General features: G+C 56.4%; 8 protein-coding genes across 8 annotated transcripts; all 8 read left to right on the top strand.

The window, feature by feature from the left end:
- Positions 1-1655: 1655 nt before the first annotated feature.
- On the top strand, positions 1656-3044 carry JKF63_04882 (uncharacterized protein; the record flags this gene model as incomplete). The annotated part of the gene is made up of 1 exon (XM_067900853.1): positions 1656-3044. One exon carries the CDS (start codon positions 1656-1658, stop codon positions 3042-3044), a length of 1389 nt encoding a protein of 462 aa, XP_067757053.1.
- Positions 3045-3534: 490 nt separating this feature from the next.
- Positions 3535-4806, top strand: JKF63_04881 (uncharacterized protein; the record flags this gene model as incomplete). Its single annotated transcript, XM_067900852.1, has 1 exon — positions 3535-4806. The coding sequence occupies one exon, from the start codon at positions 3535-3537 to the stop codon at positions 4804-4806; it is 1272 nt and encodes a 423-aa protein (XP_067757052.1).
- A 1051-nt stretch (positions 4807-5857) lies between these two features.
- On the top strand, positions 5858-7231 carry JKF63_04880 (uncharacterized protein; the record flags this gene model as incomplete). Its single annotated transcript, XM_067900851.1, has 1 exon — positions 5858-7231. The coding sequence occupies one exon, from the start codon at positions 5858-5860 to the stop codon at positions 7229-7231; it is 1374 nt and encodes a 457-aa protein (XP_067757051.1).
- Positions 7232-8020: 789 nt separating this feature from the next.
- On the top strand, positions 8021-9289 carry JKF63_04879 (uncharacterized protein; the record flags this gene model as incomplete). The annotated part of the gene is made up of 1 exon (XM_067900850.1): positions 8021-9289. One exon carries the CDS (start codon positions 8021-8023, stop codon positions 9287-9289), a length of 1269 nt encoding a protein of 422 aa, XP_067757050.1.
- A 3719-nt stretch (positions 9290-13008) lies between these two features.
- On the top strand, positions 13009-13182 carry JKF63_04878 (uncharacterized protein; the record flags this gene model as incomplete). The annotated part of the gene is made up of 1 exon (XM_067900849.1): positions 13009-13182. One exon carries the CDS (start codon positions 13009-13011, stop codon positions 13180-13182), a length of 174 nt encoding a protein of 57 aa, XP_067757049.1.
- Positions 13183-14844: 1662 nt separating this feature from the next.
- On the top strand, positions 14845-15018 carry JKF63_04877 (uncharacterized protein; the record flags this gene model as incomplete). The annotated part of the gene is made up of 1 exon (XM_067900848.1): positions 14845-15018. The coding sequence occupies one exon, from the start codon at positions 14845-14847 to the stop codon at positions 15016-15018; it is 174 nt and encodes a 57-aa protein (XP_067757048.1).
- Positions 15019-21082: 6064 nt separating this feature from the next.
- On the top strand, positions 21083-22873 carry JKF63_04876 (uncharacterized protein; the record flags this gene model as incomplete). The annotated part of the gene is made up of 1 exon (XM_067900847.1): positions 21083-22873. One exon carries the CDS (start codon positions 21083-21085, stop codon positions 22871-22873), a length of 1791 nt encoding a protein of 596 aa, XP_067757047.1.
- Positions 22874-24125: 1252 nt separating this feature from the next.
- On the top strand, positions 24126-26378 carry JKF63_04875 (uncharacterized protein; the record flags this gene model as incomplete). Its single annotated transcript, XM_067900846.1, has 1 exon — positions 24126-26378. One exon carries the CDS (start codon positions 24126-24128, stop codon positions 26376-26378), a length of 2253 nt encoding a protein of 750 aa, XP_067757046.1.

Below are 26378 nucleotides of genomic sequence, written 5' to 3'. Positions count from 1 at the left end.
GTGTATGTGTATGTGTGTGTGTGTGTGGAGTACTGAGTTAAGGGTATAGGGCTGATCAGAGTGAATTCTCCCTCGCCGCCGACGCCGCCCGTGCCATCGTGTGTATCTCTTCATCGACGAAGGAGAAGCTTCTCGGTTCGCACTACAATGGCTGTCACGGCGTATGGCTCACCTGTGCAGGTGTTGAGTGCCATGAATCGCCACCGCCTGCAGCGCACTGTCTGAAGTGTTCTCCGCCTCTGCAAGTGAAGGCTATGTACGGCGCTCAGTACTGCATAGCGACTTAAGCTGCTCTGCCACATCTCAGAAGTTCGCAGCACCGCTGGCTGTATCTCCGACAAAAAGAGGGTGTGTGTGTGTATGGGAGGGTTGGGAGAGAGAGACATGTGAAATATTTCATAGCCTCCTCCCACTGTGTGGGTGCCAAAGATGCAGTGGTGCACAAAGCTCTGGCTCAGGAGCGTGCAACGACACCGTGATGCACCCCTGCGCCTGCACGCTAGGTGTGACGGATACCGCCATCTGTGCAGGGGGTCCCTGCCAGCCACAGCTGCGTCTGTCAAGGGGGAGAGGGATCATAGCTGATCATTTTAGTCTCTTCGCTTAGTGCCGCTTTCGCTTCTCCAGATGCGGCGGGTGGTGTGGCGCTCACAGCTGCCTCCTGCGCCGAGTCCGTCACCGCCGACCACAACGCATACCAGCACCAACACTACTCATTTATCATCTGTTACGTTTGGGAGCGAGGGCATGGCTGCGAGGAGACTTCTGTTTAGCAGGGGTCGGGCGGGGGCAGACAAGTTAATCGAGTCTGTGATTTGGGGCGATGCCTGTAGCTAAGCTGCAAAGTAGTCGGCTGACACCGCCACTCACGGAGAACCTGTGATCAGCCCCCCTTTCCTGTTTCCCCTGCTCCCCCCCCTGGCGATGGAGCGAAGTGCTGCGCAGCTGAACAACGCTGTCGTGCTTTTTGTACTAACTACGAAGGTGTCGATAAAAGCAATACAGTTTTCGGGGATGGCCGCCACTCTTTTTCTTTACCTGCTTCCCCCCTTTCAAAGAGACAGTGTATTTCGCTGCAACGCCAGTCAAGAGAGAAGCTCATCAATGCGACGCTGTAGGACCAAGGCCTGAGGGACGGGGGGGGGATCGTCCGCAGCACTTGCCAGGCTAACGGGGGGTAGGTGTCAATTTTTTTTTTTACAGCCACCACCCCCAGAGATTCTGTATCCGGGCATCGTCTTCGCCGCCGCCACCACCACCAGGGCTGCCTAAACATTCATCTCTTTCCTTGTGTCTCTCTTTCTCATGCACACCCCTTTCCCTCTCTCTCCCCCCTCTCATCATCAGCTGTTTCCCTTTCGCGTCACTCCTGTTCCATTCTCTCCCTCATTTATTTCTCGTTATTCCCCTACACCACCGGCACATCATTGGCAGAGAGTACTTGAGGGTCATTGGCAGCGGTTGAGGGTGGTGTGTGTTTCGTTGTCGTTGGCATTTGAGTTCTACCAGATCTCTCTCTACACGAGTGTGTGTGTGTGTGTGTGTGTGCGCGTATTCCCCCGCCCTCTCCCCCACCTCTCCCCCCATCATCATCACTTGATACTTCCTTTTTTAAAGAAATTGATTGTTCTACCTTACTGCTGCTAGAGATTCAAATGGTGGAGTTACACATTTTCGACTTCGATGGCACAATTTTTTTTTCTCCGGCAGTCGACCCGGATGCACTCGCTGCCGCCCTCGCTGCAGCGGGGGACCTCAGCGCTTGCGATGCAGCTGTCGCCGCAAAGAAGCTGCACGGCAAATTGCGCAGTCCGGTCTTCTCCGGTGGCCTGGGGTGGTATCAGAGTCTTTCGACGATGTCACCACCGGCTGTGCCGGATAGACCAGATGAGGCGACGTGGTTTGTGCAGCCGATTCTTGCACATATACGCGCCATTGTCGAGGTCCGCAATGCCTTGTTGAAGAAGCGTGGCCCCACCACCGGCAAAGAGTCCAGCCCACCAGAGGCGGCTGACCTTCCGCTCATCTACGTGCTCACTGGCCGTGATGGGAAATACCGTGACCGAATCTGGACACTGATGCAGCAGGTTGGTCTAGACAAGGAGATTGAGGACATCCTGCTGAAGCCGAATGAGGTGGCCGGCACCGTCAAGCACAAGCTGAACCACTTCTTTTCCTTGGCTCAATTCCATCAACCGGCACGCATCTTCTACTACGAGGACCGCGCTGAACAGGGCGCTAAGTTGCTGGAGGGGATGCGGGTGCTCGAGAAGATGTTGTACCCCGACGTGAATGACAAGCCCAACGATGCTGTCAGTGGCTGCAGTGTTGATTTGAAGACAGATCGGGTCGGTGTTGTGACGTTTGACGTCGCAGGCGGCGATCAAGCGGCATCACCTGGATGTGATGTCCGCGGAGCGGTACCTCCCCCTTCATCAGTCTTGCACGTTCCGCAGCCAACGGTTGTATCGTGCGCCGACCGCAAAGGGCCCACTCCCAAAGAGACAGACGGAAACAACGCAAACTTCAAGACGCTAGCCGCATCTTTGCTTGCCAGCCCGTATTCGCTGCTTCGCGATGCGTGCTACCCAGTCGATCAGCATGTCCTGTTTTACTCTCATTCCCCGACCAACACTTCCTTGGGGGCGAGCACGGCAGCAGCGGCAGCAGCGCTCCGCCAAGCTGAGCGACAGGCGCAGCATTGGGTTGAGGGGACCGTGCATTTTTACAACACCAAGGGCGATTGTAAAAGCAGGGACCAAAGTGAGGGCGGGCGGCCGATAACGAGGGAGACAGGGAGCTCGGCCTGCTCCAGTACATCTGGTTCTGTGTCGCATCCCAAAAGGACAAGGGCCTACAACAAACGTGCTTTGCGCAGTTCGATCAACTTTACCATTCCTCCCCCATTTGTGTTTATCATGGTCCTCTTGCCCTCTGCCTTGTCTGGCCGCAGCTCACACATGCTGAGCGGGGAGCAGCTGTTGGCCCTGTTGCGCACGCTGGAGGAGGAACAGCGTCGGGCTGGGAAGGCGGCAGTGGCATAGGTGTGCCTTGGGGGGGGGGGCGTACAGGCGGCGTTTCACTTCATAAGAGGCTGAGCGTTGCCGAGGGTCGCTTACGAATTAGTGGCTTTGTTTCACAGAGATAGAGATGAGCGCGCGCGCGCACACACAGACAAGTGCGGTTAGGTAGACACACATGCACGTGATTACATCACTCGCAACACATCGATGCATGCGTGTTCCATGTGCGGTGGGGTTGGGGGAGGGGAGGCGATGGTGCCACCCAAGGCCACTTTTGCGGTAAACAACGAGTACGTTTTTTTTCTTTGCACCGGGCTCTGCGTCCGGTCAGTTTTTTTTTTGGATCATTTGTGTAATATCGGCTGCTCTTATTCTTCATGTCCCCCTCCCCCCTCCTTTTCCTCCTCCCCACCTCCCTTCCGTAAAGGTCGCTCGCTCACTCATACCAATACAAAAGTATTCCTTCCCCCCTTCCACCTCCCCCGGGAGGTATCAACGGTAGGGGAGACCGATGCGCTCGGTAAAAGTTTCCCGCGACATTGCGGTGACGAAGGGGGGTGCGCACTACGTCGTGTCCGCTGTGAACAGTTCTATCAGCTATGACGCATATCGTCGGCATCACTTACATGCGGTGCAGGCCCCTTCCTCTCATTTGGCATCCACGCCTGTCTTTCGCCTAGCCTCGCTGCTGCCTGCAGACTGGTCCGCTCTCTTGCGGATGTGCCGTCGCCTCACCCACCCAGGCGCCAGCTTCAGTTTCTCTTCTCCTGGGGACACGGCAGAGAGTTTCTCGACGGCGAACACGTGCGCCACAGCCGATACGCCCACTACAGTCGCCGACGCTAATATCAACCACGCGTACCTGCACATTGTGGAGCGGACACCCGGCGACTTTACCCCAAATAACATGATCTATCATCATTTGCAGCAGTACCGCCTTGTTGTCGCACCGTCGAGCACTGCTGCGGAGACGGGCGAGAGAGCAGCGGTGCTCGCTGCCTTCACTGCGCAGGTGAGGGAGATTCAACAGCAATCCGTGCAGTCGCCGACTGAAGCATGGGCAGAGCTGTTAACCGCTGAAGGCACAATGCTGGCTTCTGCCACGGCAGCGGAGAAGTTGCAGCGCGACCCACTGATGTCGAGGCCCGATGCACAGGCGCATACTGCGGAGAACCTCCGCCAGATGCGCTCCTACGCAGCCGCCTGCCGCACGCACGCGCCACCGCTGCCCGCCATTTCGCATATGGACGGCGAACATCGCTTCCATTTTCACCCCTTCGCCATTGCAGCCTCTGTGGGCATCCCGTATTGTTCTCAGCACTTTTGTGTCCTCGTGAACCTCAGGCCCATCGTGCCGAACCATCTCATGGTGGTTCCCATTCGGTGCGTGGGCACAGTACATGGACTCTCAGAGGAGGAGGTGGATGACTGGGGCCGCGTTATGTGGTGCACCATTAAAGTCCTCGAGCATCTGCGTCGCCAGCGCCACGGCCAAGGCGGTGCTGCTACCTCCGTTGCCACCTCCGCACCGTCCGACGGAAACTACAGCGTTGCTGTGCAGCAAGGCGCACTAGCAGGGCAAACGGTTGAGCATCTTCACGTGCATGTTATTCCTTTCGACCCCAAAGGGAAGCTCGCCGGGGAGCCTGAGGCGAACGAGGCGGAGCAGCGGTCTCAGCCGCCTCGTACACCGGCTGCCATGAAGGCCGAGACGGACACGCTTCGTCCCTTGTTTGCCCAGTACATCGCAGCCGACGCGTCGTCGGCTCAAACCTTCTTATAAAAAAAAACCCGAGGTACGTCTTTCTCGGACGCGTCGTTAGTGCCTCACTGAATATCTCCTCTAACCCTCGCTGCAATTTTTTTTTTGCGCAGCAGATGGCAGACAGGGGTTATACACAGATGGAAAAACGAGGGCCACAAACAACAGCAAGGGTACTCTCGCTGAATGCACTCGCTTTTTTTTTTGTCGACAGGGGGGCGTCCAGGCAAGTCTAACCCCGCAGGCTTGTGTGTGTGTGCGGGCGCGGGGATGGGTCAGGTTGCCAGAGGCTCGGAACATTCATGTTTTGTATTCGCTCCTTCCTTTCCGCACTCCATCACTGATCGAGATATTCCGCCTGGGGATGACAACCTGTAGTTGAAAGCCTTTGATCCCTTGCTCTTCTACACTTGGTTCATCCTCGGGCACTCTGCTCTGAACGTGACATATACATGTTCATATATATATTTATATATATATATATATATATATTTATACATGTGTGTATGTGTGTGTCAACACCGGCCCCCTTTGCTAGCGCATTGTGTCGTACAAATCTCATCTTTTGTTACCCACTGCGCGTGTGTCCTCTTTGCTCCCGTCTTTTCGGCATGAGCGACACTCACACCGACGTCTGTGGGTGTACGTTTACCTTTCTGAGTGTGTGTGTGTGTGTGTGTGCGCGTGTGCGTGCGCCTTGCTCATATCCCTCTTGTAACTATTACACCAGTATATATATATTTATATATTTACTGGTGTACCAGCAAAGGCTGCTGGTGGTGGTGGGGGGGGGCGGGGGAGGGGGAGGGGGAGGGGTTTGAATCGGTACACTTTCCCGTTCAGCAGCTCTGAGCCAGGGAGGGGACAGGAGGAGTGGCACGTGCGGGCGCTCTTTCTCAGAGTCTCTATTGCCTCACCCCCCCCTCTTTTTTCCCCCCGTGTGGTTTATATATATATACATGATTATGATTATATATTTTTTATCTGCCGCTGGCGCCGGGTGCGGTGCGCGCCGTCTCTCCTCCTCTCTCTTTTATAATTTTTTTCTTGGGTGTCTCGATCACAGCCCGTGATGCAGTCCCTCTCCACGGCGCAAAGCAAAAGTCTACTCCGTAAGAAGTGGCTGCTGCGCCTGCGAAAGTGGGCTAAGTCGGAACCGAAGCAGGTCCTGTTGGACTCAGAAAGGGTATGTGATCATGTTTACAAGTACATCCTTGCGCGCTATAGACCAGACGCGATTACCGAGGCTCGCGGCACAGCGGTGTCGCTTCAGTCCGGCGTGTCAGATGTCCCGGATGCATCGCACCACGTCGGACGTTCTCCACCGCCCTTATTTGTCCTGGCGTATCTTCCTTTGTATTTCGAAGTGGATCTTGTGCCGCTGATGCGGCGTTTGTGGCAGATTGCTCGTGAGCAGCACATCCACATCTTGACCCCTGTCGTGCTACCAGAAGCGATGGTGCCTTTATCGACATCCAGTGCTGAGGTTCCAGTTGCGTTCGCTGCGGGGCCGGCATCCCTACGGGTGTCACCATCGGCTCCGATGGACGCCTTGGTAGACCAATACACCAATCCGCATGCTCTCAAGAGCGCTATGGTCTTCGTCGAGGTGTTTGATGAGCATGACTTGACAACAGCTTTTTCCCCGCAAGGTGCGTACAACATTTGTGAGTTGAGCACCTCTGTCTTGGAGCCCTGGTTATTCGGGCCCGCTCTCACATCCGCTATCGGCACACCAGCGCCTTTACATTCGCCGTCGACGGTGGAGGGAGACGTTGACGATGCACGGGATGTCCACGTCGGGCGCGCATGTTGCCAAGGCCGCCAGCGCCGCATGGTTCTCTGTGATACATACGCACGCTTATTCCCCGAGCCCCACGCGGCTGGGTATCGGCCATCGGGTCTTCTCGAGTACGGTGATACCGGTCAAGGTTCAAGAATTTGTCTTGGTCCTGCTGGCCCTGGGGAGCCCACGTGCAACTCACGCACTCTTGACGACGTGTCTATGCTCGTGCTCACGCCTGGTGTGCTCTTTGACGTGGTGACCGGCAGCCGCCTCGGCAAAGGCGGGGGCTTCTACGACCGTTTCCTACACTACCACAGCAGTGCGCGTCGCCGCAGGTGCTCCACTGACTCTCCCCCACCCCGTGTCGGCGCTCCTGAAAAGGGGGAGGCCGCAGCCACTGCCGAAGCCGTTGTGTGTGTGTCTCCCCCTTTCGCGCTCGGCGCCACTGTTCCACAGTGGGAGGTCATGGGTATCGCTTTCGACGACCAGGTTCTGCATCTCTCTACGGCAGGTGAGCCCGAACTGATCGGCAGTCCTTCTGATAGCCTCACGCCATCACGCATTCCTACCGACACGCACGATCAGCCCATGCACTTCATCGTCTCTCCAAGTGGTGGTGTGGAGAAGGCGTGGCAGGGCAAATGGGCAGAGGCGCATTGAGATTTTCAACGGTTACACGTTGATCTGCATCGGAGATGTTTAAAACAGGGGGGGGTCGTCATCGCCACCAAGGCAACGAAACATTCTGAGTGAACAGTCGGCGAGAAAACATGTGTGTGTGTGTGTGTGTGTGTGTGTGTGACGCCCGTTGCTGCTATTTTATCGTTTTGGGTGCCGTCAATTACGGACTTTTCCATACAGCGATAAGTCTTGCTTGCCTCTTTGCCTTTACTTGTGTCTCTTCTGTGCATTCTCATGCCCGACCCCCCCCCCCCCCCCCTTCCCCGATGCTCACCACATCCCCTACTCGCTCATACTTTGGCGCGTACTCACGATGAACCCTCACTCCATTTGCGTTTATCGCAGTGCATCTTTCAGATATCTGCACTATTGCACGCGAAGGCCATCCCACGTAATTCCCTCATCGCCGGCTCTCTGGAGTTTGGGCATCGCGTAACCAAACTGTTGCCTGTAGTTGTCGACTTGCGTGGAGCCTGGTGGTAATGTGTGTGTGGGTTTGGTGGGCTTCACTTCTTGTTTTTCACTTGAAGCCGTGACGCGTTGGACTCAAGTCCACGCGGCACAGACGAAAAAGTCGACGTAGTCGATCATACATGGGCGCGTATTTTTTGTTTGGTGTACTAACCGCCTCCTCTCTTTCTCTCTCTTCCTCCTCCTCCTCCTCGACTCATCTGTCACAGAAGGTTTCCTGTCACCTTAACCGACACGATCTTTAGTTTTCAACTTTGAAACAAACAAACAAACAATCAAACAAACAAAAAAAGAAAGATGCCTGAGCACGTTGCCCACACCTCGGCCGAGGAGCGTCAGCACCGACGCCAGTACTACTACGCCAATTCAGACCAAGAAACTGGCCTGGCGCACTTGTGGCACATGCAGCGACTTGCAGCGATTCGTCTCAGTCCCTCCCACACGATTCAGGATGCACCCGACGTGGACTTTCACCAGCGACATAACCCCGTGTTGGATCACCACAGGCAGCTCTTCAAGGATCGCCACTCACAGCAACTGCGGCACGACGAGGCTCAAATCCGAACCCAGAACGCAAAGATACTCCAGCATCTTCTTTTGGCCAGCAATGAAAAGGCGCGCAGGTTGCGAAACATGAATCTCGTCCCCACCACCGCGCAAGTCTCCCGATTCGACAACATAAATGCCCAGACGTCGCACCGCGTGTACAATCGCCAGGTTCAGCAGCAGATACTTGTACAGGAAAATCAGAAGTTTCTGGGCCACCTTGTTTCTGTGCGGCCAAGCGTGCGTACAGCCAAGGAGCTAGACAAGTGGTACACTGTGCACAAGAAGCGCGTGCAGCAGATCTCCCGATTCAAACCAACTGAGCCCTTTGCCGGGGCACGAGTGCTGGAGGCGGCTGCCTCGACCTGTTCCTACAGAGCTGCTGCAGCGCCGCTGTACCCGAGACCCTTGGAGCTTTCTGCAGCCCCTCCGCTCTTGCGTGGCCACCCTTATCCGCCGCTCTCTGTCGCCGAGGCGGCGCGCACTGCCCCATCGTCGCTGTTGCCGGCCGTTCGCACCACGTCCTACGGTGGTGTGCCGCTTGCAATGGGGGTTTCTACGAGCAAGGATGACAAAGCAGGTAGCGGCGAGGCTACATCACTGGGGCACGACGCTGCCTCGCACCATCCCTTGCAGCGGCCGCGAGGCACGGCTCGCCCCGACTGGCAGCCCATTTCCGCAACGGATATTCCTTTGCTACACTATGCAGCTGACCTGCAACTGCGCCGCGATGGTGGTGGCGGCACCTCGACACGCGTGAGGGGAGGAGGAGGTGCTCGCATGTTGTCCACCCCTGTACTGGGAGGTGAAGTTGAACGCCTGGTGCACGGTGCTCACACCCAGTCGAACAGTTCGAGCCAGCAGCACTCCATGACCATGGCATCATCTACGGTGCGCCGCGTCGCGCCAAGCGAAGAGGGTGGGGTAACACAGTTGTGGCGCCAAGCACTGCAGCGGCCCCGTGAACGGAGCGTATCCTACATCACTGCTGCCGACCAATATCCATCGCCACCGCTGTAGTTCTTCACACATACGCCGCAGTCACAAACCGAGGCGTCTAGGTACGGTGACTTGAAAGGACATGACGGCATTTTGCTGCCGCGCCAGCCTCTCGCAGAATTTCCAGCACTAGCTTCGCTGCTTCAAGCCCCCTGTGCAGCTCCAGCAGTCCCACCTGGAGGTGGGCTGGTTCCCGTCGCCCCCACCCGCGCGGTCTAACATCGGCTGTCATCGCATTTCATTCAGATCTTCAGGTAGCGCTTCGCCAGAAACCGTGTTAAAGGGACTGCGCTGGTGTCAACGGCGCGCTTCACTAGCCCCCACAAAGCCGACTGACTAACGGAGTGAGAACCGGTGGATGCCGTGGTGCCGTCTCGTGAGGTGACTAGACATGTATACCTGCCTATTCGAGACGGCCGCGGGAGAGATCAGCTCTGGAAAAGCCTGCTCTGTTTCACGTTTTCGTTGATTCGCGGCCTTCTCTCTCTCTCTCTCTGTCGGTTATCAGCACAGTGCGTCCTCCCCGCTTATCTCCTCCTCCTCCTTCCAGAGGACTAGGAGAGAGTGAGTTGTGTGTGTGTGTGTGTGTGTGTGTGTACTTGTGTGTGTGTGTGTGTGCTTGTGCTTGTGCTTGTGCCTTCCTATTTCTTCTGGGTTTCTGTGTTTTTTTTTCTTTTAGCTCCGTGTAGCGCGTGAATGACAGGGTGTGTTCGTTTCTCTCTGTGCCCTATGTGCTATCATGTGCTCTCCCCCTCCCTCCCCTACGCCTTTTACAGCCTTTTTTTTTAGATCCAATTAATCCTTCCGCGCTCCCCTCCTGTTTTCATTTCGATCTCAGGTGCCTCCCCCTTTTCCCTATCACTGACCCTGCGTCTCTGGAGCGCCCCCCCCCTCCCTCCCTCCATTTAAACCCTCCTCGAGTTTTTTGTCGAGCTCGACAGGCATGCAAAGACCCACACCTGATACTGTAACCAACAGCGCCACCGATTTGTTTGACCAGACAAAGATACATGACCAGCATCCAACCCTTTCACCACCACTTCCCCCCTTCCAACACACACACACACACACACACAGATACAATGTCCTTCACTCTACCCACTGCACTTTGTATATCACAAAAACACGTGTATTTGTCTATATATGTTTGTGTTGATTGTGCATCTACGCGTATATCTTCGCTTCTCGTATCTTTGAGATTCTGCCGTCTCTATGGGGGGCTTCTCCCCCTTTTTTTGGAAACACCTTCACCTTTTTTTCGAGCTGCCACGTTCTCTGTGTGCGTGCGTGTGTTTTGGGAGCTCGGCTTCCGTTGCATACAATCCCTCCTATTTTTTTTTGATGTTCACTATGCGCAAAACTGCACGCACACGCTCCTCTCTTTCTGTAAATCGTTGTCCCTACTCGGATGCCCATCTTTGTACCCCCCAGTGCCGTTCATCTCCGGATGTGCCTCTCGCTTCTTACAAACTCCCATTCTCGCTAGGCCACTGCACTGCCGGTATCCGCGTTTGTCTGGCCCGTCGCCCTTCGCTTCTCAGCTCTTCATCACTACGTTCAGGAAACTCCAAATGTTCCTTCACTTTCACTACGGCTTCTTGTCCCCCTCCTTCCTCCTTCCTCAACGCACATCCTTCCGGCGGCACGCCACCGCAGACGATTTCTTTTACTGCCTCACCAACGCGACCCTGTTACTAGTCCGCAGCTCTTTCGAATTTTCTTTTATACCCCTCCCCTCTCCCTTGCTGATCCCCTCCTCTGCAAACACACAAAAAAAAACAACACTTCACTGGACTCGCTTATCTCCATACTCGCCCTCCCACGGACCTTTAGCCACATTTTCACATTTTGTGTTTCCTGCACCTTCACTCATCTCTTCCTCTTCCTCCTCCTCCTTCCCTCCCTCCCCGCCTATAAGCAATGGGAAATCACTGCACGAAAGATAGCGCGAAGGAGCCCAAGGGGCAGGACGAAGGCGCTGATCAGTCAGTGAGGCCAGAGAACGTGGCCGCTAATAATGAGGAGGATAAGGCCCCTGAAAACTGATGCGCTGCATCCTCGCTAATATGTGCGAGCAGTCTTCAGGATCTGGCGTGTCACGCTTCCGCGCACATGCATTGCGAATAGCACTCTCGCTTCGTCTCTCTCTCTCTCTCCATGCACGCAGTAACCGATGCTTGCACGCGGAAGAGGAGCAGCTCTGGGTGCTAAATAGAGGTCATCGGTGCGTGCACGACGACCGCAGGCAGTTTCTCGACCGCACTGCAGCTACGCATATGCGAGAACGCTGACTCTGTGTGTGTGTGTGTGTGTGTGTAAGTGTGCCGCGTTCGCCAGTGCTAACAGGCCCCCATCCCATCCCACCCTAGGGCCGTCCGTACGTCAACCCTCTTTTTGTTGCTTAGTTCCCCGTACATACACCCTTGCTTTTTCTCCCCCCCCTTGCTCTTTTTTTTTTCCCCTTATCAAACCGGAGGTCCAACACAGCAAGCACCTCTCCCGTCACCCGTGTTTCACCGATGACGCTGCCCTCGATCACCTTTTCCCGTACCTCCCTCCCCATGTATTAACTACTTTTATCTCCTCTCCGATCGTTTTAGCTCTCTTTTCCTTTTTTTCCCCACCTGTCGCCTGTATTCGCTGGATCTATACCCAATCCAGTATCTCCCCGCGCTCGTACACCTGTTTTGGATCGACAAGGAGGTTGCAGGGTTTCCTCGGATCAAATCGTTGTGTGAGTGCGTGTGTGTGCGTGCGACTTGGCCGTGCGCTGCCTCACGATACTATGCGCACTTCTCCCTACGCCGCTACACTCCGCCTCCTCCCTCTCTTCCTCCTTTTTTGTATCCTCTTCTCCCCTATCCCTTACACGAAACACTTGATGGCCACCATCCTCCCCTTCCTTGGCTTGCGATCCGGAACCGTCTCTCATCGATAACGTGAGTATAAATCCTCTTCTAGAGTACCCCGTCTTTTTTTCGAGTTCATTGTGCTACTCTCTCGTATCTTTTCCCCCTCGAATATTTTCGTGCAAATGTGCAGCTGCTGCGGTACGCTGAGCTGAGCTGAGGTGCTGCGTGCTTCTGCGCGCACATCTGTCTGTCTCCCTGTGGCGGTCCACCCCCACTGCTGGCCCTCGTCCCTGCGCACGCGTCTGTCGGGGCACCGGCGCTGTGCTGATGCGTAGATCTAAAGAAGCAAGGAAATCACACGAAGAGCGCCGACGCAGGAGCGTGCGCGCACACCCGCACACCCGCACACACACACACACAAATACACATTCGCGAGTGCACTGAATGGTGCGACTTGGCGGCTGTCGCGTCTAGACAACGACGGGGAGCAGGTGTGTTCGCTCACGTGTATTGTGTTCTCCCCACCCGCGTGCGTGCTGGGATGTGTGCGGGGGCCGTGCGACTGATGTGCATTGCGCTGGGCTCTCGGGGGACGCTCCCCACCACCTGGTGGTGCGTTGTCACGCGCTGCTTTGCGTGCTCCCCGTCTCGTTGCGCTTTACATATGCCGCACGGCGGTTTCACCTTCCTCTGCTTCTTACCTAACCTCCTCCTTACACGCATCTCGATTGGAACACTGACGACAGACTCCGGCTCGACAAACGCACACGCGTACCGCTCTTCAGCCCACTGCGCCTCTCAGCCCTCTACTCCCCCTCCCCCCCTCTTCAGCGCACAGCCGTACGCGCACAAATCAAACCCAGTCCACACGACCCCTCCCACGCCAAGATGGATCAGGAAACGAAGGACAATGTGAACAACGCCGCTGCGGAGGCGACGGACCACGCGCGCAACGGGATCTCCGACATGAAGGACGCGATAAGCAACAAGGCTGCGGAGATGGGTGGCGCAGTGAGCGACGCGATGCAAAGCATCAAGGACAAAATCAACGGCGGCGGGTAACCCATCTGGGTGTGTGCCTCTTTTTTTATTTCCCTCCTGCATTTCTCTCGTAGCTCATGTTGCAGGGGCTGTGTGCGGGCCGCCATTGCATGCGCGCATACACCCACGCGCCGTGAGCTCCTCCTCTGCCTCTGTGGCGGGCTTATTTGTTGCGGTGCCTTCTGCAGTGGTCGCTGCCTGTCTCCCCCCTCCTCTATGTGTGTGTGCGCGTTTGTCGATGCCGCATGCCTTGTGGGATGTCTCCTTCCTTGCACCCCCTGGGCGCGCGCTCTGGGGAGGGCTAGAGGAGGGGTGGGCGGTGCGTGATGGATGCCAGCACTGACGTTGTCCACCCCGCGCCACTGCCTATACGCACCCCCTCCCCACCCGCTACTTCAAGCGCATGTCTGTGTCTGTATGCGTTGACGGGGGAGGGGGGGGGCATTCAAAACAGCTGCCTTACTGTTCTCTCGAATGGACGGGCTTCTCTCTTCTCTCTTCGTGCTTCTACTCTCTTCTGTTGTTTCACTATACATTCTTGGGCACCCTCTCCATTCTCCCCTTTCCCTTCACACGCTCGTTGGACGCACGCGGTTGGTGCCTCGTATCCGTTCGTCGAGCAGTGCTGCAGGTGCCCTTTTTTTTTGCTCTCTTTTAAGGCGCAGCGGTGGGGCGCATATCTCGGTCTTTGTGTCTGCCTGTATATGCGCGCGGTTCCGTGAGCGTGTGTTCGTGGGAATATTCCCCTTTCCCCCTCCCCCCGTTCCGTGCTGCCAACCGGCGTGGTGATGTGTCGCCATGCCCTGGCCGCCGTTGTGCTGATCTCATTTTCTGTTCCCCCCCTTCTGCGTTCCCTTTTCCTGCGAGATCGCTTTATTCTCCTGCCCGTTAATCTGTCTGTGTGTCTTTTCTTTGTGCTTGAGTCTCGCCTGTGCCTTCCCCCCCCAGACCCTTCGTCGCTCTCTGTGACGGTGGTGACGTGCAGCGGCTGCGGTACGCTGAGCTGAGCTGAGGTGCTGCGTGCTTCTGCGCGCACATCTGTCTGTCTCCCTGTGGCGGTCCACCCCCACTGCTGGCCCTCGTCCCTGCGCACGCGTCTGTCGGGGCACCGGCGCTGTGCTGATGCGTAGATCTAAAGAAGCAAGGAAATCACACGAAGAGCGCCGACGCAGGAGCGTGCGCGCACACCCGCACACCCGCACACACACACACACAAATACACATTCGCGAGCGCACTGAATGGTGCGACTTGGCGGCTGTCGCGTCTAGACAACGACGGGGAGCAGGTGTGTTCGCTCACGTGTATTGTGTTCTCCCCACCCGCGTGCGTGCTGGGATGTGTGCGGGGGCCGTGCGACTGATGTGCATTGCGCTGGGCTCTCGGGGGACGCTGCCCACCACCTGGTGGTGCGTTGTCACGCGCTGCTTTGCGTGCTCCCCGTCTCGTTGCGCTTTACATATGCCGCACGGCGGTTTCACCTTCCTCTGCTTCTTACCTAACCTCCTCCTTACACGCATCTCGATTGGAACACTGACGACAGACTCCGGCTCGACAAACGCACACGCGTACCGCTCTTCAGCCCACTGCGCCTCTCAGCCCTCTCCTCCCCCTCCCCCCCTCTTCAGCGCACAGCCGTACGCGCACAAATCAAACCCAGTCCACACGACCCCTCCCACGCCAAGATGGATCAGGAAACGAAGGACAATGTGAACAACGCCGCTGCGGAGGCGACGGACCACGCGCGCAACGGGATCTCCGACATGAAGGACGCGATAAGCAACAAGGCTGCGGAGATGGGTGGCGCAGTGAGCGACGCGATGCAAAGCATCAAGGACAAAATCAACGGCGGCGGGTAACCCATCTGCGTGTGTGCCTCTTTTTTTATTTCCCTCCTGCATTTCTCTCGTAGCTCATGTTGCAGGGGCTGTGTGCGGGCCGCCACTGCATGCGCGCATACACCCTCGCGCCGTGAGCTCCTCCTCTGCCTCTGTGGCGGGCTTATTTGTTGCGGTGCCTTCTGCAGTGGTCGCTGCCTGTCTCCCCCCTCCTCTGTGTGTGTGTGCGCGTTTGTCGATGCCGCATGCCTTGTGGGATGTCTCCTTCCTTGCACCCCCTGGGCGCGCGCTCTGGGGAGGGCTAGAGGAGGGGTGGGCGGTGCGTGATGGATGCCGGCACTGACGTTGTCCACCCCGCGCCACTGCCTATACGCACCCCCTCCCCACCCGCTACTTCAAGCGCATGTCTGTGTCTGTATGCGTTGACGGGGGAGAGGGGGGGCATTCAAAACAGCTGCCTTACTGTTCTCTCGAATGGACGGGCTTCTCTCTTCTCTCTTCTCTCTTCGTGCTTCTACTCTCTTCTGTTGTTTCACTATACATTCTTGGGCACCCTCTCCATTCTCCCCTTTCCCTTCACACGCTCGTTGGACGCACGCGGTTGGTGCCTCGTATCCGTTCGTCGAGCAGTGCTGCAGGTGCCCTTTTTTTTTGCTCTCTTTTAAGGCGCAGCGGTGGGGCGCATATCTCGGTCTTTGTGTCTGCCTGTATATGCGCGCGGTTCCGTGAGCGTGTGTTCGTGGGAATATCCCCCTTTCCCCCTCCCCCCGTTCCGTGCTGCCAACCGGCGTGGTGATGTGTCGCCATGCCCTGGCCGCCGTTGTGCTGATCTCATTTTCTGTTCCCCCCCTTCTGCGTTCCCTTTTCCTGCGAGATCGCTTTATTCTCCTGCCCGTTAATCTGTCTGTGTGTCTTTTCTTTGTGCTTGAGTCTCGCCTGTGCCTTCCCCCCCCCAGACCCTTCGTCGCTCTCTGTGACGGTGGTGACGTGCAGCGGCTGCGGTACGCTGAGCTGAGGTGCTGCGTGCTTCTGCGCGCACATCTGTCTGTCTCCCTGTGGCGGTCCACCCCCACTGCTGGCCCTCGTCCCTGCGCACGCGTCTGTCGGGGCACCGGCGCTGTGCTGATGCGTAGATCTAAAGAAGCAAGGAAATCACACGAAGAGCGCCGACGCAGGAGCGTGCGCGCACACCCGCACACACACCCGCACACACACACACAAATACACATTCGCGAGCGCACTGAATGGTGCGACTTGGCGGCTGTCGCGTCTAGACAACGACGGGGAGCAGGTGTGTTCGCTCACGTGTATTGTGTTCTCCCCACCCGCGTGCGTGCTGGGATGTGTGCGGGGGCCGTGCGACTGATGTGCATTGCGCTGGGCTCTCGGGGGACGCTGCCCACCACCTGGTGGTGCGTTGTCACGCGCTGCTTTGCGTGTTCCCCCCCTCTGATAATATGTGGCATCTCAACTCTCTCACAGCCTGAGTACACCGCCGTTGCTTCTGTTTTGTACACCTGCCTTTCTCCCATGTCTTTTTTTTTCTTGGTCATTCTATTGTGTGTGTGTGTATGCTATTCATACTGCATAGCTGAGTCGATTCTAGCTTCCTCTCTCTCTTAGTTCCCCTCCCCCCCTCCTTTACGCACAGCTGTACGCGCACACACGCAGGAAAACGTGAAGTTACCCGATTGCCCTTCACCACCACCACCACCACCACCACCCTTATCACCACAATGGGCACCATTTGCGGCAAGGCACAGACCGTCCCCAAGGCGGTGACGCAAGAAGACCGGGTGCACACCCCTAAGCCTGTCGCTGAGGCGGTCCAAGGGTCGAGCGCAGAGGCAGATTCTAGGTGCCAGAATCAGGAAGACCAGTGCAATGGTGCCGATTTGGAGAAAGCCGAGCAGGTGCCCGAGAACCACCACCACCACCACGACTCCTCGGATGAGGTCAAGGAGGAGATGGCAAAGGATGGCGCCTCACCGGAAGCTGAGGAGGAAATCGAAAAGGAGGATGCCCCAGCGAATGCCGATGAGGCGCACGAGGAGGGCGATGCCAAAGACGCCACCGACGTCAGCAGCTGAGCACCAAACACGCCACACTCCTCTCCCCCGTCCTGGTGTTTTTTGATTGCTCAATGTGCGCTCTGATCTAAATTTTCACTAGTGACACAGAAGAGTGTTGATCGTTTTGAGTGCAGAATTCTCAGCGCATTCATTTTTTTTTCTTGTGCTCACTCTTGTCTTTGTTTTCAGGTGGGCTTTGCAGCGGCTGAAGCACGCGCTTGTCTTCTTCCCCATGTATTCCACCCCCCCGAGTCATCACCCCCAGTGGAGCACGCGTGTCATTCATCCATTGTCAGAGCACCACGATTTTTTTTTTCTTGTTTGCTGAGGAGATGTCATTTTCACTTTTTCCCCGTTCATCCCCAACACACAAATACACTTTTCTCCCCTTCTTCCTTGCCTACAAGGGTGTTTCCTCCCCCTCTTCTTCTTCTTCCAGCGGCCAAATGTTTTTGTCATTTTTCGAGTGTTAGCGGATGTGTGTGTGTGTGTGTGTGTGTGTGTCTGTGTCTCCTTCCTTCTTTATATTTTGGTGCGCTACGCCCGTGCGTTTTTTCCCCTCACCACCACTACCACCACCACCACCACCACCACCACCACCCCTTTCCTCTCTTCCCTTTTCATCTCTCCATTTTCCTGGCCTCTTTCTGTTTTTTTTTTTGGTGTTCACCGGATGCCTTTCTTCAAATGTATGCACGCCGGAAAGACATTCCCTCCTACTTCGCTCTCCCCACTACACTCCTCCTTTTTGTATATATTTGAGCGTCTGTTTTTGAATCTCCTATTGTGTGTGTGTGTGTGTGTGTATAAACGCTTCTGTTTTCCTCTATTTCTGACCCAATACGTGTGGCTCTCTCTATGCATCTTTCTGTGTGTGCCTTGACGGGGGAGAGTACACGGTATCTGCTTGACCTCGTCGGACTCCATTCTCGTATCCTCGGACTACGCCTACATCGCACAGCGTCCCCCTCCATCTACCTATATATACACACACACACACGCAAACACGCATTGTCATTTTTTTTTTGGGAGGAGGGGGGGGAGAGAGTAGAAGCATGAGAACAATGGCAGAAGAACATAACACCATTGTATCTTCCTCCACTTCCCCCCAAACATACCTCCTACCCAACGTCTACTGCCATTTCTCGAACGCCCCCCCCCTCCCCCCTCCCCTCTCCCTCCTCCATCTCCAATTATTTCATGTCGCTCTTTCTTGTATTTAGTTTTACTAAATCACCTCTTGGTGTTTTTTTTTTCTCAGGAGTATCTTTTTCAAGTGCTTAGACGTGCATCTTTGCACGTACATCTCTGCGTGAAGCTCTGTCACACCCCAAACAATGAAGTGGGAGAAGAGAGAGGGAGCAAAAAAGGGGGGCGAAGCCAAAAGACATGAAGGGCAAAGTCCTGCAGGCCCCCCCCCCCCTCTCCCTCCCCCAACCATCAGCATGCGCGCATTATATTACGGTAGGTATATCTGAAAGTGTTCTTACTCATCACCCTAGTCTTTTTCTTTTGCAGCTATACACATACAGATCGACATGGTCAGTAGCATGCTTTCACGAATATGCGATGTTTATTTTTGTGGCTTCTCGATGGTTTTCTCCTCTTCCTCCTCCTCTCACCTCATCACTTCACTCCCTGCACCACACCTACCCCCCCTTTTTTTTCAAAATCTGGGGCGTCACGCCCAATGCGCTGTGGATGTGGATCATGGTGTTTAGAGTGGCATAAAAGGATGACACGAGTCGGCGAGGCGAGAGAAAGCCGCCTCCTCTTTTTTTTTTCCCCCTTTGCTTCCTTTTTTTTCCGGACTCCTTTAGTTTTCTTTACACATTATTTACACACTCGGAGTAGACCCCCTATAATATGGGTTTTTCCGTGGTGCGGGAGATGATGTTCGTGATGGGTGAGGACAGGTGCCAGCAGTTTGGCTCCTTTTTTTTTTGTGTCTTCGTGTGTATTTTTGGAGGGGTTCCTCCCTCCCCTGCCAGTCTTGATGTTTTTTTTCTTTAAGTTTTTTTTTGTATGTTCGATCAGGAACTTACGCGAAGAATGAGCTTGTCGTTTCACTTGCAGGTTGCCCCACGTTTATGCTTTTCTGCATATGAAGTACCTCCTTTGCTCGACACATGTAGACCCTGCCCTCTCTTCACTGTTCGTCGTGTCAGTCTGTGCTTGTGTGTGTGTGTGTGTGTAACCACGTGTGTTCTTCGAGAAATCTTTTTTTTCCGACAGCACTTTGTGGGAGATGGCAGAGTCGCCCCCTATTTTTCGTGGTATTGTTGCTGTTTCTTGCTGCTCGCGCCGTTATCAAGCCTCCACTTGCCCCCTTTTTTTTCCGTTTCGCGTCTGGTTGCCTGCCCTGAAATTTCCCCGTACCCCTGACCGCAGATCCTCGAGCCATTCTCCATGCGCACTGATCTCCTCCTGATCTCATCCCCCCCCACACACACACACACACACACACGCGGGGGCATCTCCATCTCTACAATTGCCTTTTCGTGTTCCATCTCTCCCCCTGTGTCTGCCCTAATGGCGGGGAAGGTGTGGCTTGCTTCAGCATGGAGTCGGGGTCTCCACTACCCCACTCTGTGGTGAGGCCGCGTCGCCCCTTTCTCCCAGCCAACGCCAAACCCCTTCTTATGGTGGCAGGCTCGCGCGCCCACGACGGGAGGTGTGTGTGTGTGTGTGTGTGGAGCTGAACTCCTGTTTTTTATATCTGAATGAACACACGATGTCAAAGAAGTGACGGGGTCTGTGCGCACACCTCTTCATTTTCTTGCCCCACATGGGGTTCCTTTGTGGGGTACACCAAACCCGTGCGCGTTTTTCTCCCCTTCCACTGCTCCCCCGAGCTATGGGGGAGGAGTGAAGGGTTTCGTGTGTGTGTGTGCGCGCACTGCGGTGGATCTCGTGGGAGGGGTGCTCGTCTTGTAATAAGAGGAGGACCCGCAGAGAGAGGAGCGGAGAAGCATCATGATATGCTTTGACAAGTGCCGAAGATACAACAGTATACAAGAAAAGATGAAGTGAGAAAATGTTTTGAAGAAAACCCACGCGGCGGTGACACACACACACACACACATACACATGGCACACACAGACCCTCTCCGAGTTCCTTCTCTTCATTGACCCCCGAAGGACGAGAGAGGGGAGGAAATTTAGACGGAAAAAAATTAAAAAAAGGGAAATACAGACACACGCACACAAAGAAAGAAAAAAAGGTGTCACTTCATGGAAATGGAACATGGGAAGTAAAAAAAAAAAAAGAGGGCTGGTGAGTGTGTGGATGAGGGCTCGCAAGAGGCGTTTGAAGTGGTGCAAGAGTTCCCCTGCCAGAGTGGGAATCGAGCGCAGAGTCTCTTCTGGGTGTATTATCAAACGCCTCGATACACGACCAGGGGTCTTTCTACATGCGTATGCGTGTACGCCATCGATCTTGTGTGCTCCTTTTTTCGCTGTCGTGCTCCTCTCCTCCTTTCTTGCTTTCTCGACCTGTTTTTTTTCCTCCCAGCCGGTTTCAATGATGATGCGTGACTCAGTGGGCACTGCCTCACACAATCCTCAAGAGTCGCAGCCTAGATGCTGTGTTACCACCTTTAAGGCCCCCCCCTTCAGCATTGAGGTGACCTTCAAAAGCATCACTGTATCCCGCCGCTCCTTCTTGCCTCGCCCCCCCGATCATTCTTCACACCCTTTCCTCCGTCTCTTTCTCCCCTTCACTACTTACTCCATTCACCTCTGCTGATACCTACACATTTGTTTTCCTGCTCGTGTTTTGTCGAAGTTTTCCCCCTTCTCTCTATCCTTTACTCGCCTAGCAGTGCGACTGCGCGGTTCTGCTACAGCGATTCGGCGAGCGAGGGCGGCAGCGTGGAGGAGGCGTTCCTGCGCGTGGCGGCGTCGTACGTGGCGTCGCCTCACGAAGGGCCGAGGAGCCCGTACTACGACTTTTCGCTGCGCATGATGCGACGCTATGGACTGTGGACAGCGCGACGCGCGTCGCAACGCCGATGCGGCTGGACGTTGTGTACACATACGTGAACCCGAAGGCGCCGTCGTTCGAGCGCAACCTTAAGGCGCGAGGTCTGTCGTTCGAGCCGTGGCGGTACCGCGACTGGGAAGAGCTGCGGTACGCACTGCGGTCGCTGCGCGAGTTCGTGCTTTCGAGTGGTGCGCTTGCGCAGTACCACCGGCGCCACGCTGCCGACGTGCAGCGGCTGGGTGAGCTTGGGTACCAGGTGAACATGAGCGGCGCTGGCACTGTGGATGGCGTTGTGTCGCTGGTGCAGCGCGTGTACCTTGTGCTGTCTGACGTGGACCACGTGCCTGCGTGGCTGGACACAGAGAAGTTCCCGGAGCTTCGTGTGGTGACGCACGCAGATATGTTCAGCCCTGAGGATGCGGCGTGGGTGCTGCCGACGCTGAACTCGAACGTGATCGAGTCGGGGCTGCATCACATCCCGGGCATCTCGCGTTTCTTTCTCTACTCGGCAAACGACATGATGCTGGGTCGTCAGCTGTCGTTCTTTGACCTGTTTCGACCTCTGTCGCCGCTTCGCCAGCGCTTGCACCTGTACAGTCTAAGTCGGGGCAGCGAGGGCTCGGCGAATACTCTCCACACGTCGAGTGAGACCGGGCGTGCCGCCTTGCTGTTTGAGCCAGTTCTTCACAGCGACACACAGGAGAGGGTTAGCGGGTATATGGAACGGTCGGAGCGTGTGGAGGCTATGCGTGCTCGCAAGGAGGTCGGCAGCTGCCTGTTTCAGAAGGCGCGCACCACTCTGGAGGCGAAGGGGCGCAGCGACGGGTGGTCACAAGAGACGGTCATCTTTGCCTCATGGGCGACGACGACGGCGTTTAGGTTGCACAACCCGCGATATGGCCTGACGCCGCGTGGAGCAGGCGTGAGTCGCGACTACTACTACTATTTGTCGTCGATGCGCCTCCATGGCATCGCACCCCCATTTGGGTATGCCCACACCCCGCAGCTGGTGGACCGTGAGGTGTACCGGCGGCTGAATGAGGTGGAGTTCTTCGACTTCACCAACACCACCCGCTCCGCGTACGAGCGCGAGATGTACCCGTACTCCTCCATCGACGAGTATGCGGTATTCGCGGTGGCAATGATGCGCGGGATGGAACGCCACCTGTGGGGTTCTATGTGGCCCGCCGCGCCGGCCGACACGTTCGCGGACGTGCGCGGGACGCTCAAGTCGTGGTGGGCTACGAACGTCCTGAGAGACCCAACGGGCGTGGCGCGGCGCCTGTCGTCACGACTGTCTGGCTTCCACGCGGACATATCGATGTTTGGCGCGTTGTACGGCAATACCTGGGGGGCGCAGCTCCAGCGGCCAGACCTCTCTGGAGCTTGGGTACTGGTGGGTGCGCGGTGCTGTGGAGCCGGCGCGGCCGGCCCGGGAGCTGGAAGCTCTAAAGTCGCTGTATGCGATCCCCGAGGTTGGGGCTGGCGACACGTGCAGCAGCAACTCGCCGGTGTGGACAGCGAGGAGCGACGAACACTACTACAGCCTGCTACACGACATGTTCCATCACACGCGGCGCGACAATACCTTCTTGTTCGAGATGATCGACAGCGACATGAAGGCGGTTCTGGTTTCGTCACGCTTGCAGCACGAGTGGCTGAAGCGACCGCTCTTCATGGGGTTCAACGACAATCTTCCAATAAATGGAAATTATACAGAGTACCAAGTGCTGTTTCACAGGCTTATGAGCATAGCGATCCAAGAGGCACCGTCAGCCCCATGGGAAAGATACGAGACTTGAGGTGGCGGGTGCTGTGAGGGGCAGGGATCTGATGCGAGCGCGGGTCTGGTGAGCGTGGCGGGCGGAGGGGAGGGGATAACACATCAACACTACCTGTGAGCTGCAGTCCCAGACAAATGGTAACGACGAACGAGGACTCTTCTCATGTATGTATTTCGCGGTGGTGGTGATAATCATCACCGTCCCGGTGTTTCCGGTTTCGTCTGTGACTGCTACATCTTTCTCTCCTAATTACCCTTCGTCCGCATTTCTCTCCCCGATGACGGAGGGAGATGGCTTGCTTCAGCATGGAGTCGGGGTCTCCACTACCCCACTCTGTGGTGAGGCCGCGTCGCCCCTTTCTCCCAGCCAACGCCAAACCACTTCTTATGGTGGCAGGCTCGCGCGCCCACGACGGAAGGTGTGTGTGTGTGTCGATGCACTGTATCGCTACTGGTGTCAGCGGCCACGTCCTGGACGGCGCTGCGTCGGAGCGACGTGGGGGCATACCGAGGGCGTCTGTACCACCCAGACGGGGTGGGGAGAGGGTGTCGGCATGACGCGGGTGTGTCCTGCTCGGCTGGTGGTGGTTGGGAGGGCTGGGGCGACTCACGAGGCGTGCAGGCAGGGCTAGGGGGCAGAGGCCGTTGTCTGACGAGGGGGTTGTGATTGCTGTGCTGCTTGTTTGCTGATTTTTGGCGCGCCGCGCTGTGGGCTTGTGACGGCTCGTGGGCTTAAGTGTGTGTGTGGAGCTGAACTGCTGTGGTGTATGGGGTGAGATGCACATGCTGAAGGGGAGATCTCGTACCTTTCGGGGGCGGGACGGGATATTCGGCTTGTTTGAACTTCATCGTTGTGCCGGGTACATGTCGAGTCCGAGACGCGAACGAGCAGGTAAAGGGGCGGATGGTTGATGCTGACCAGTCGCAGAGCTCTCCTTGCATGGCCGTCCGCAACAGTTTGACAATTTATTCTGTGCGCTATTTTTTATCTCGCGCGTACCCGACTCCTGTACCAAAGATGTATTTCAGTGTCACTTCGATAGTCTTTCCACTTCCCTCTCTTTTTGGGCCTCCTTTTGCCATCGACGTGTCTCATCATCATCTCCCGGAATAAAAGCACATGAGAGTACTTGCAGAGTAACGGTTCTGGAGCATTCATTCTCACGAGCAGTGCCACATATACATACTGGAAGTGTGGTGGGGAGAGAAACGAAGAGAGAAGGGGGCGAACATTTGCCGTATAGGCACGATGAGATTACGGCCGGCACGGCAATAACAGGACACCGTGATGACTGTTCGTCTAACAAAGAAGAGTGGTGAAGAGCGGAGAGGGTTTCTCCAGTCTTCTTTTTCACACAAACGTCGTGGATCGTGGCTGCGGCGAATATGTTTACTCATTGTGCTAGCGAGCCTCACCTTCTTCCTCGTGTATATCTCACCCGACCTCCTTACTCAGGAGCTTCCATCTATACCGGATAGGATATGCGCTCTTCAGACCGCCCCCGGCAGCGTGAACAGCGGCTTTGCTCAGACGCCGGTGGACAGCACGGTGCTGATGCTGTACTCGCCTAGCAGTGCGACTGCGCGGTTCTGCTACAGCGATTCGGCGAGCGAGGGCGGCAGCGTGGAGGAGGCGTTCCTGCGCGTGGCGGCGTCGTACGTGGCGTCGCCTCACGAAGGGCCGAGGAGCCCGTACTACGACTTTTTCGCTGCGCATGATGCGACGCTATGGACTGTGGACAGCGCGACGCGCGTCGCAACGCCGATGCGGCTGGACGTTGTGTACACATACGTGAACCCGAAGGCGCCGTCGTTCGAGCGCAACCTTAAGGCGCGAGGTCTGTCGTTCGAGCCGTGGCGGTACCGCGACTGGGAAGAGCTGCGGTACGCACTGCGGTCGCTGCGCGAGTTCGTGCTTTCGAGTGGTGCGCTTGCGCAGTACCACCGGCGCCACGCTGCCGACGTGCAGCGGCTGGGTGAGCTTGGGTACCAGGTGAACATGAGCGGCGCTGGCACTGTGGATGGCGTTGTGTCGCTGGTGCAGCGCGTGTACCTTGTGCTGTCTGACGTGGACCACGTGCCTGCGTGGCTGGACACAGAGAAGTTCCCGGAGCTTCGTGTGGTGACGCACGCAGATATGTTCAGCCCTGAGGATGCGGCGTGGGTGCTGCCGACGCTGAACTCGAACGTGATCGAGTCGGGGCTGCATCACATCCCGGGCATCTCGCGTTTCTTTCTCTACTCGGCAAACGACATGATGCTGGGTCGTCAGCTGTCGTTCTTTGACCTGTTTCGACCTCTGTCGCCGCTTCGCCAGCGCTTGCACCTGTACAGTCTAAGTCGGGGCAGCGAGGGCTCGGCGAATACTCTCCACACGTCGAGTGAGACCGGGCGTGCCGCCTTGCTGTTTGAGCCAGTTCTTCACAGCTCCACAAAAGCGAATTTTAGCGAGTATATGGAACAGTCGGAGCGAGTGCAGGCTATGCGTGCTCGCAAGGAGGTCGGCAGCTGCCTGTTTCAGAAGGCGCGCACCACTCTGGAGGCGAAGGGGCGCAGCGACGGGTGGTCACAAGAGACGGTCATCTTTGCCTCATGGGCGACGACGACGGCGTTTAGGTTGCACAACCCGCGATATGGCCTGACGCCGCGTGGAGCAGGCGTGAGTCGCGACTACTACTACTATTTGTCGTCGATGCGCCTCCATGGCATCGCACCCCCATTTGGGTATGCCCACACCCCGCAGCTGGTGGACCGTGAGGTGTACCGGCGGCTGAATGAGGTGGAGTTCTTCGACTTCACCAACACCACCCGCTCCGCGTACGAGCGCGAGATGTACCCGTACTCCTCCATCGACGAGTATGCGGTATTCGCGGTGGCAATGATGCGCGGGATGGAACGCCACCTGTGGGGTTCTATGTGGCCCGCCGCGCCGGCCGACACGTTCGCGGACGTGCGCGGGACGCTCAAGTCGTGGTGGGCTACGAACGTCCTGAGAGACCCAACGGGCGTGGCGCGGCGCCTGTCGTCACGACTGTCTGGCTTCCACGCGGACATATCGATGTTTGGCGCGTTGTACGGCAATACCTGGGGGGCGCAGCTCCAGCGGCCAGACCTCTCTCTGGAGCTTGGGTACTGGTGGGTGCGCGGTGCTGTGGAGCCGGCGCGGCCGGCCCGGGAGCTGGAAGCTCTAAAGTCGCTGTATGCGATCCCCGAGGTTGGGGCTGGCGACACGTGCAGCAGCAACTCGCCGGTGTGGACAGCGAGGAGCGACGAACACTACTACAGCCTGCTACACGACATGTTCCATCACACGCGGCCCGACAATACCTTCTTGTTCGAGATGATCGACAGCGACATGAAGGCGGTTCTGGTTTCGTCACGCTTGCAGCACGAGTGGCTGAAGCGACCGCTCTTCATGGGGTTCAACGACAATCTTCCAATAAATGGAAATTATACAGAGTACCAAGTGCTGTTTCACAGGCTTATGAACATAGCGATCCAAGAGGCACCGTCAGCCCCATGGGAAAGATACGAGACTTGA

The sequence above is a fragment of the Porcisia hertigi genome, chromosome 23, assembly GCF_017918235.1.
Source record: "Porcisia hertigi strain C119 chromosome 23, whole genome shotgun sequence".
Taxonomy (NCBI): Eukaryota; Euglenozoa; class Kinetoplastea; order Trypanosomatida; family Trypanosomatidae; genus Porcisia; species Porcisia hertigi.
The sequence above is the reverse complement of the archived record's forward strand: the minus strand, read 5'-3'. Positions and strand labels throughout refer to the sequence as shown.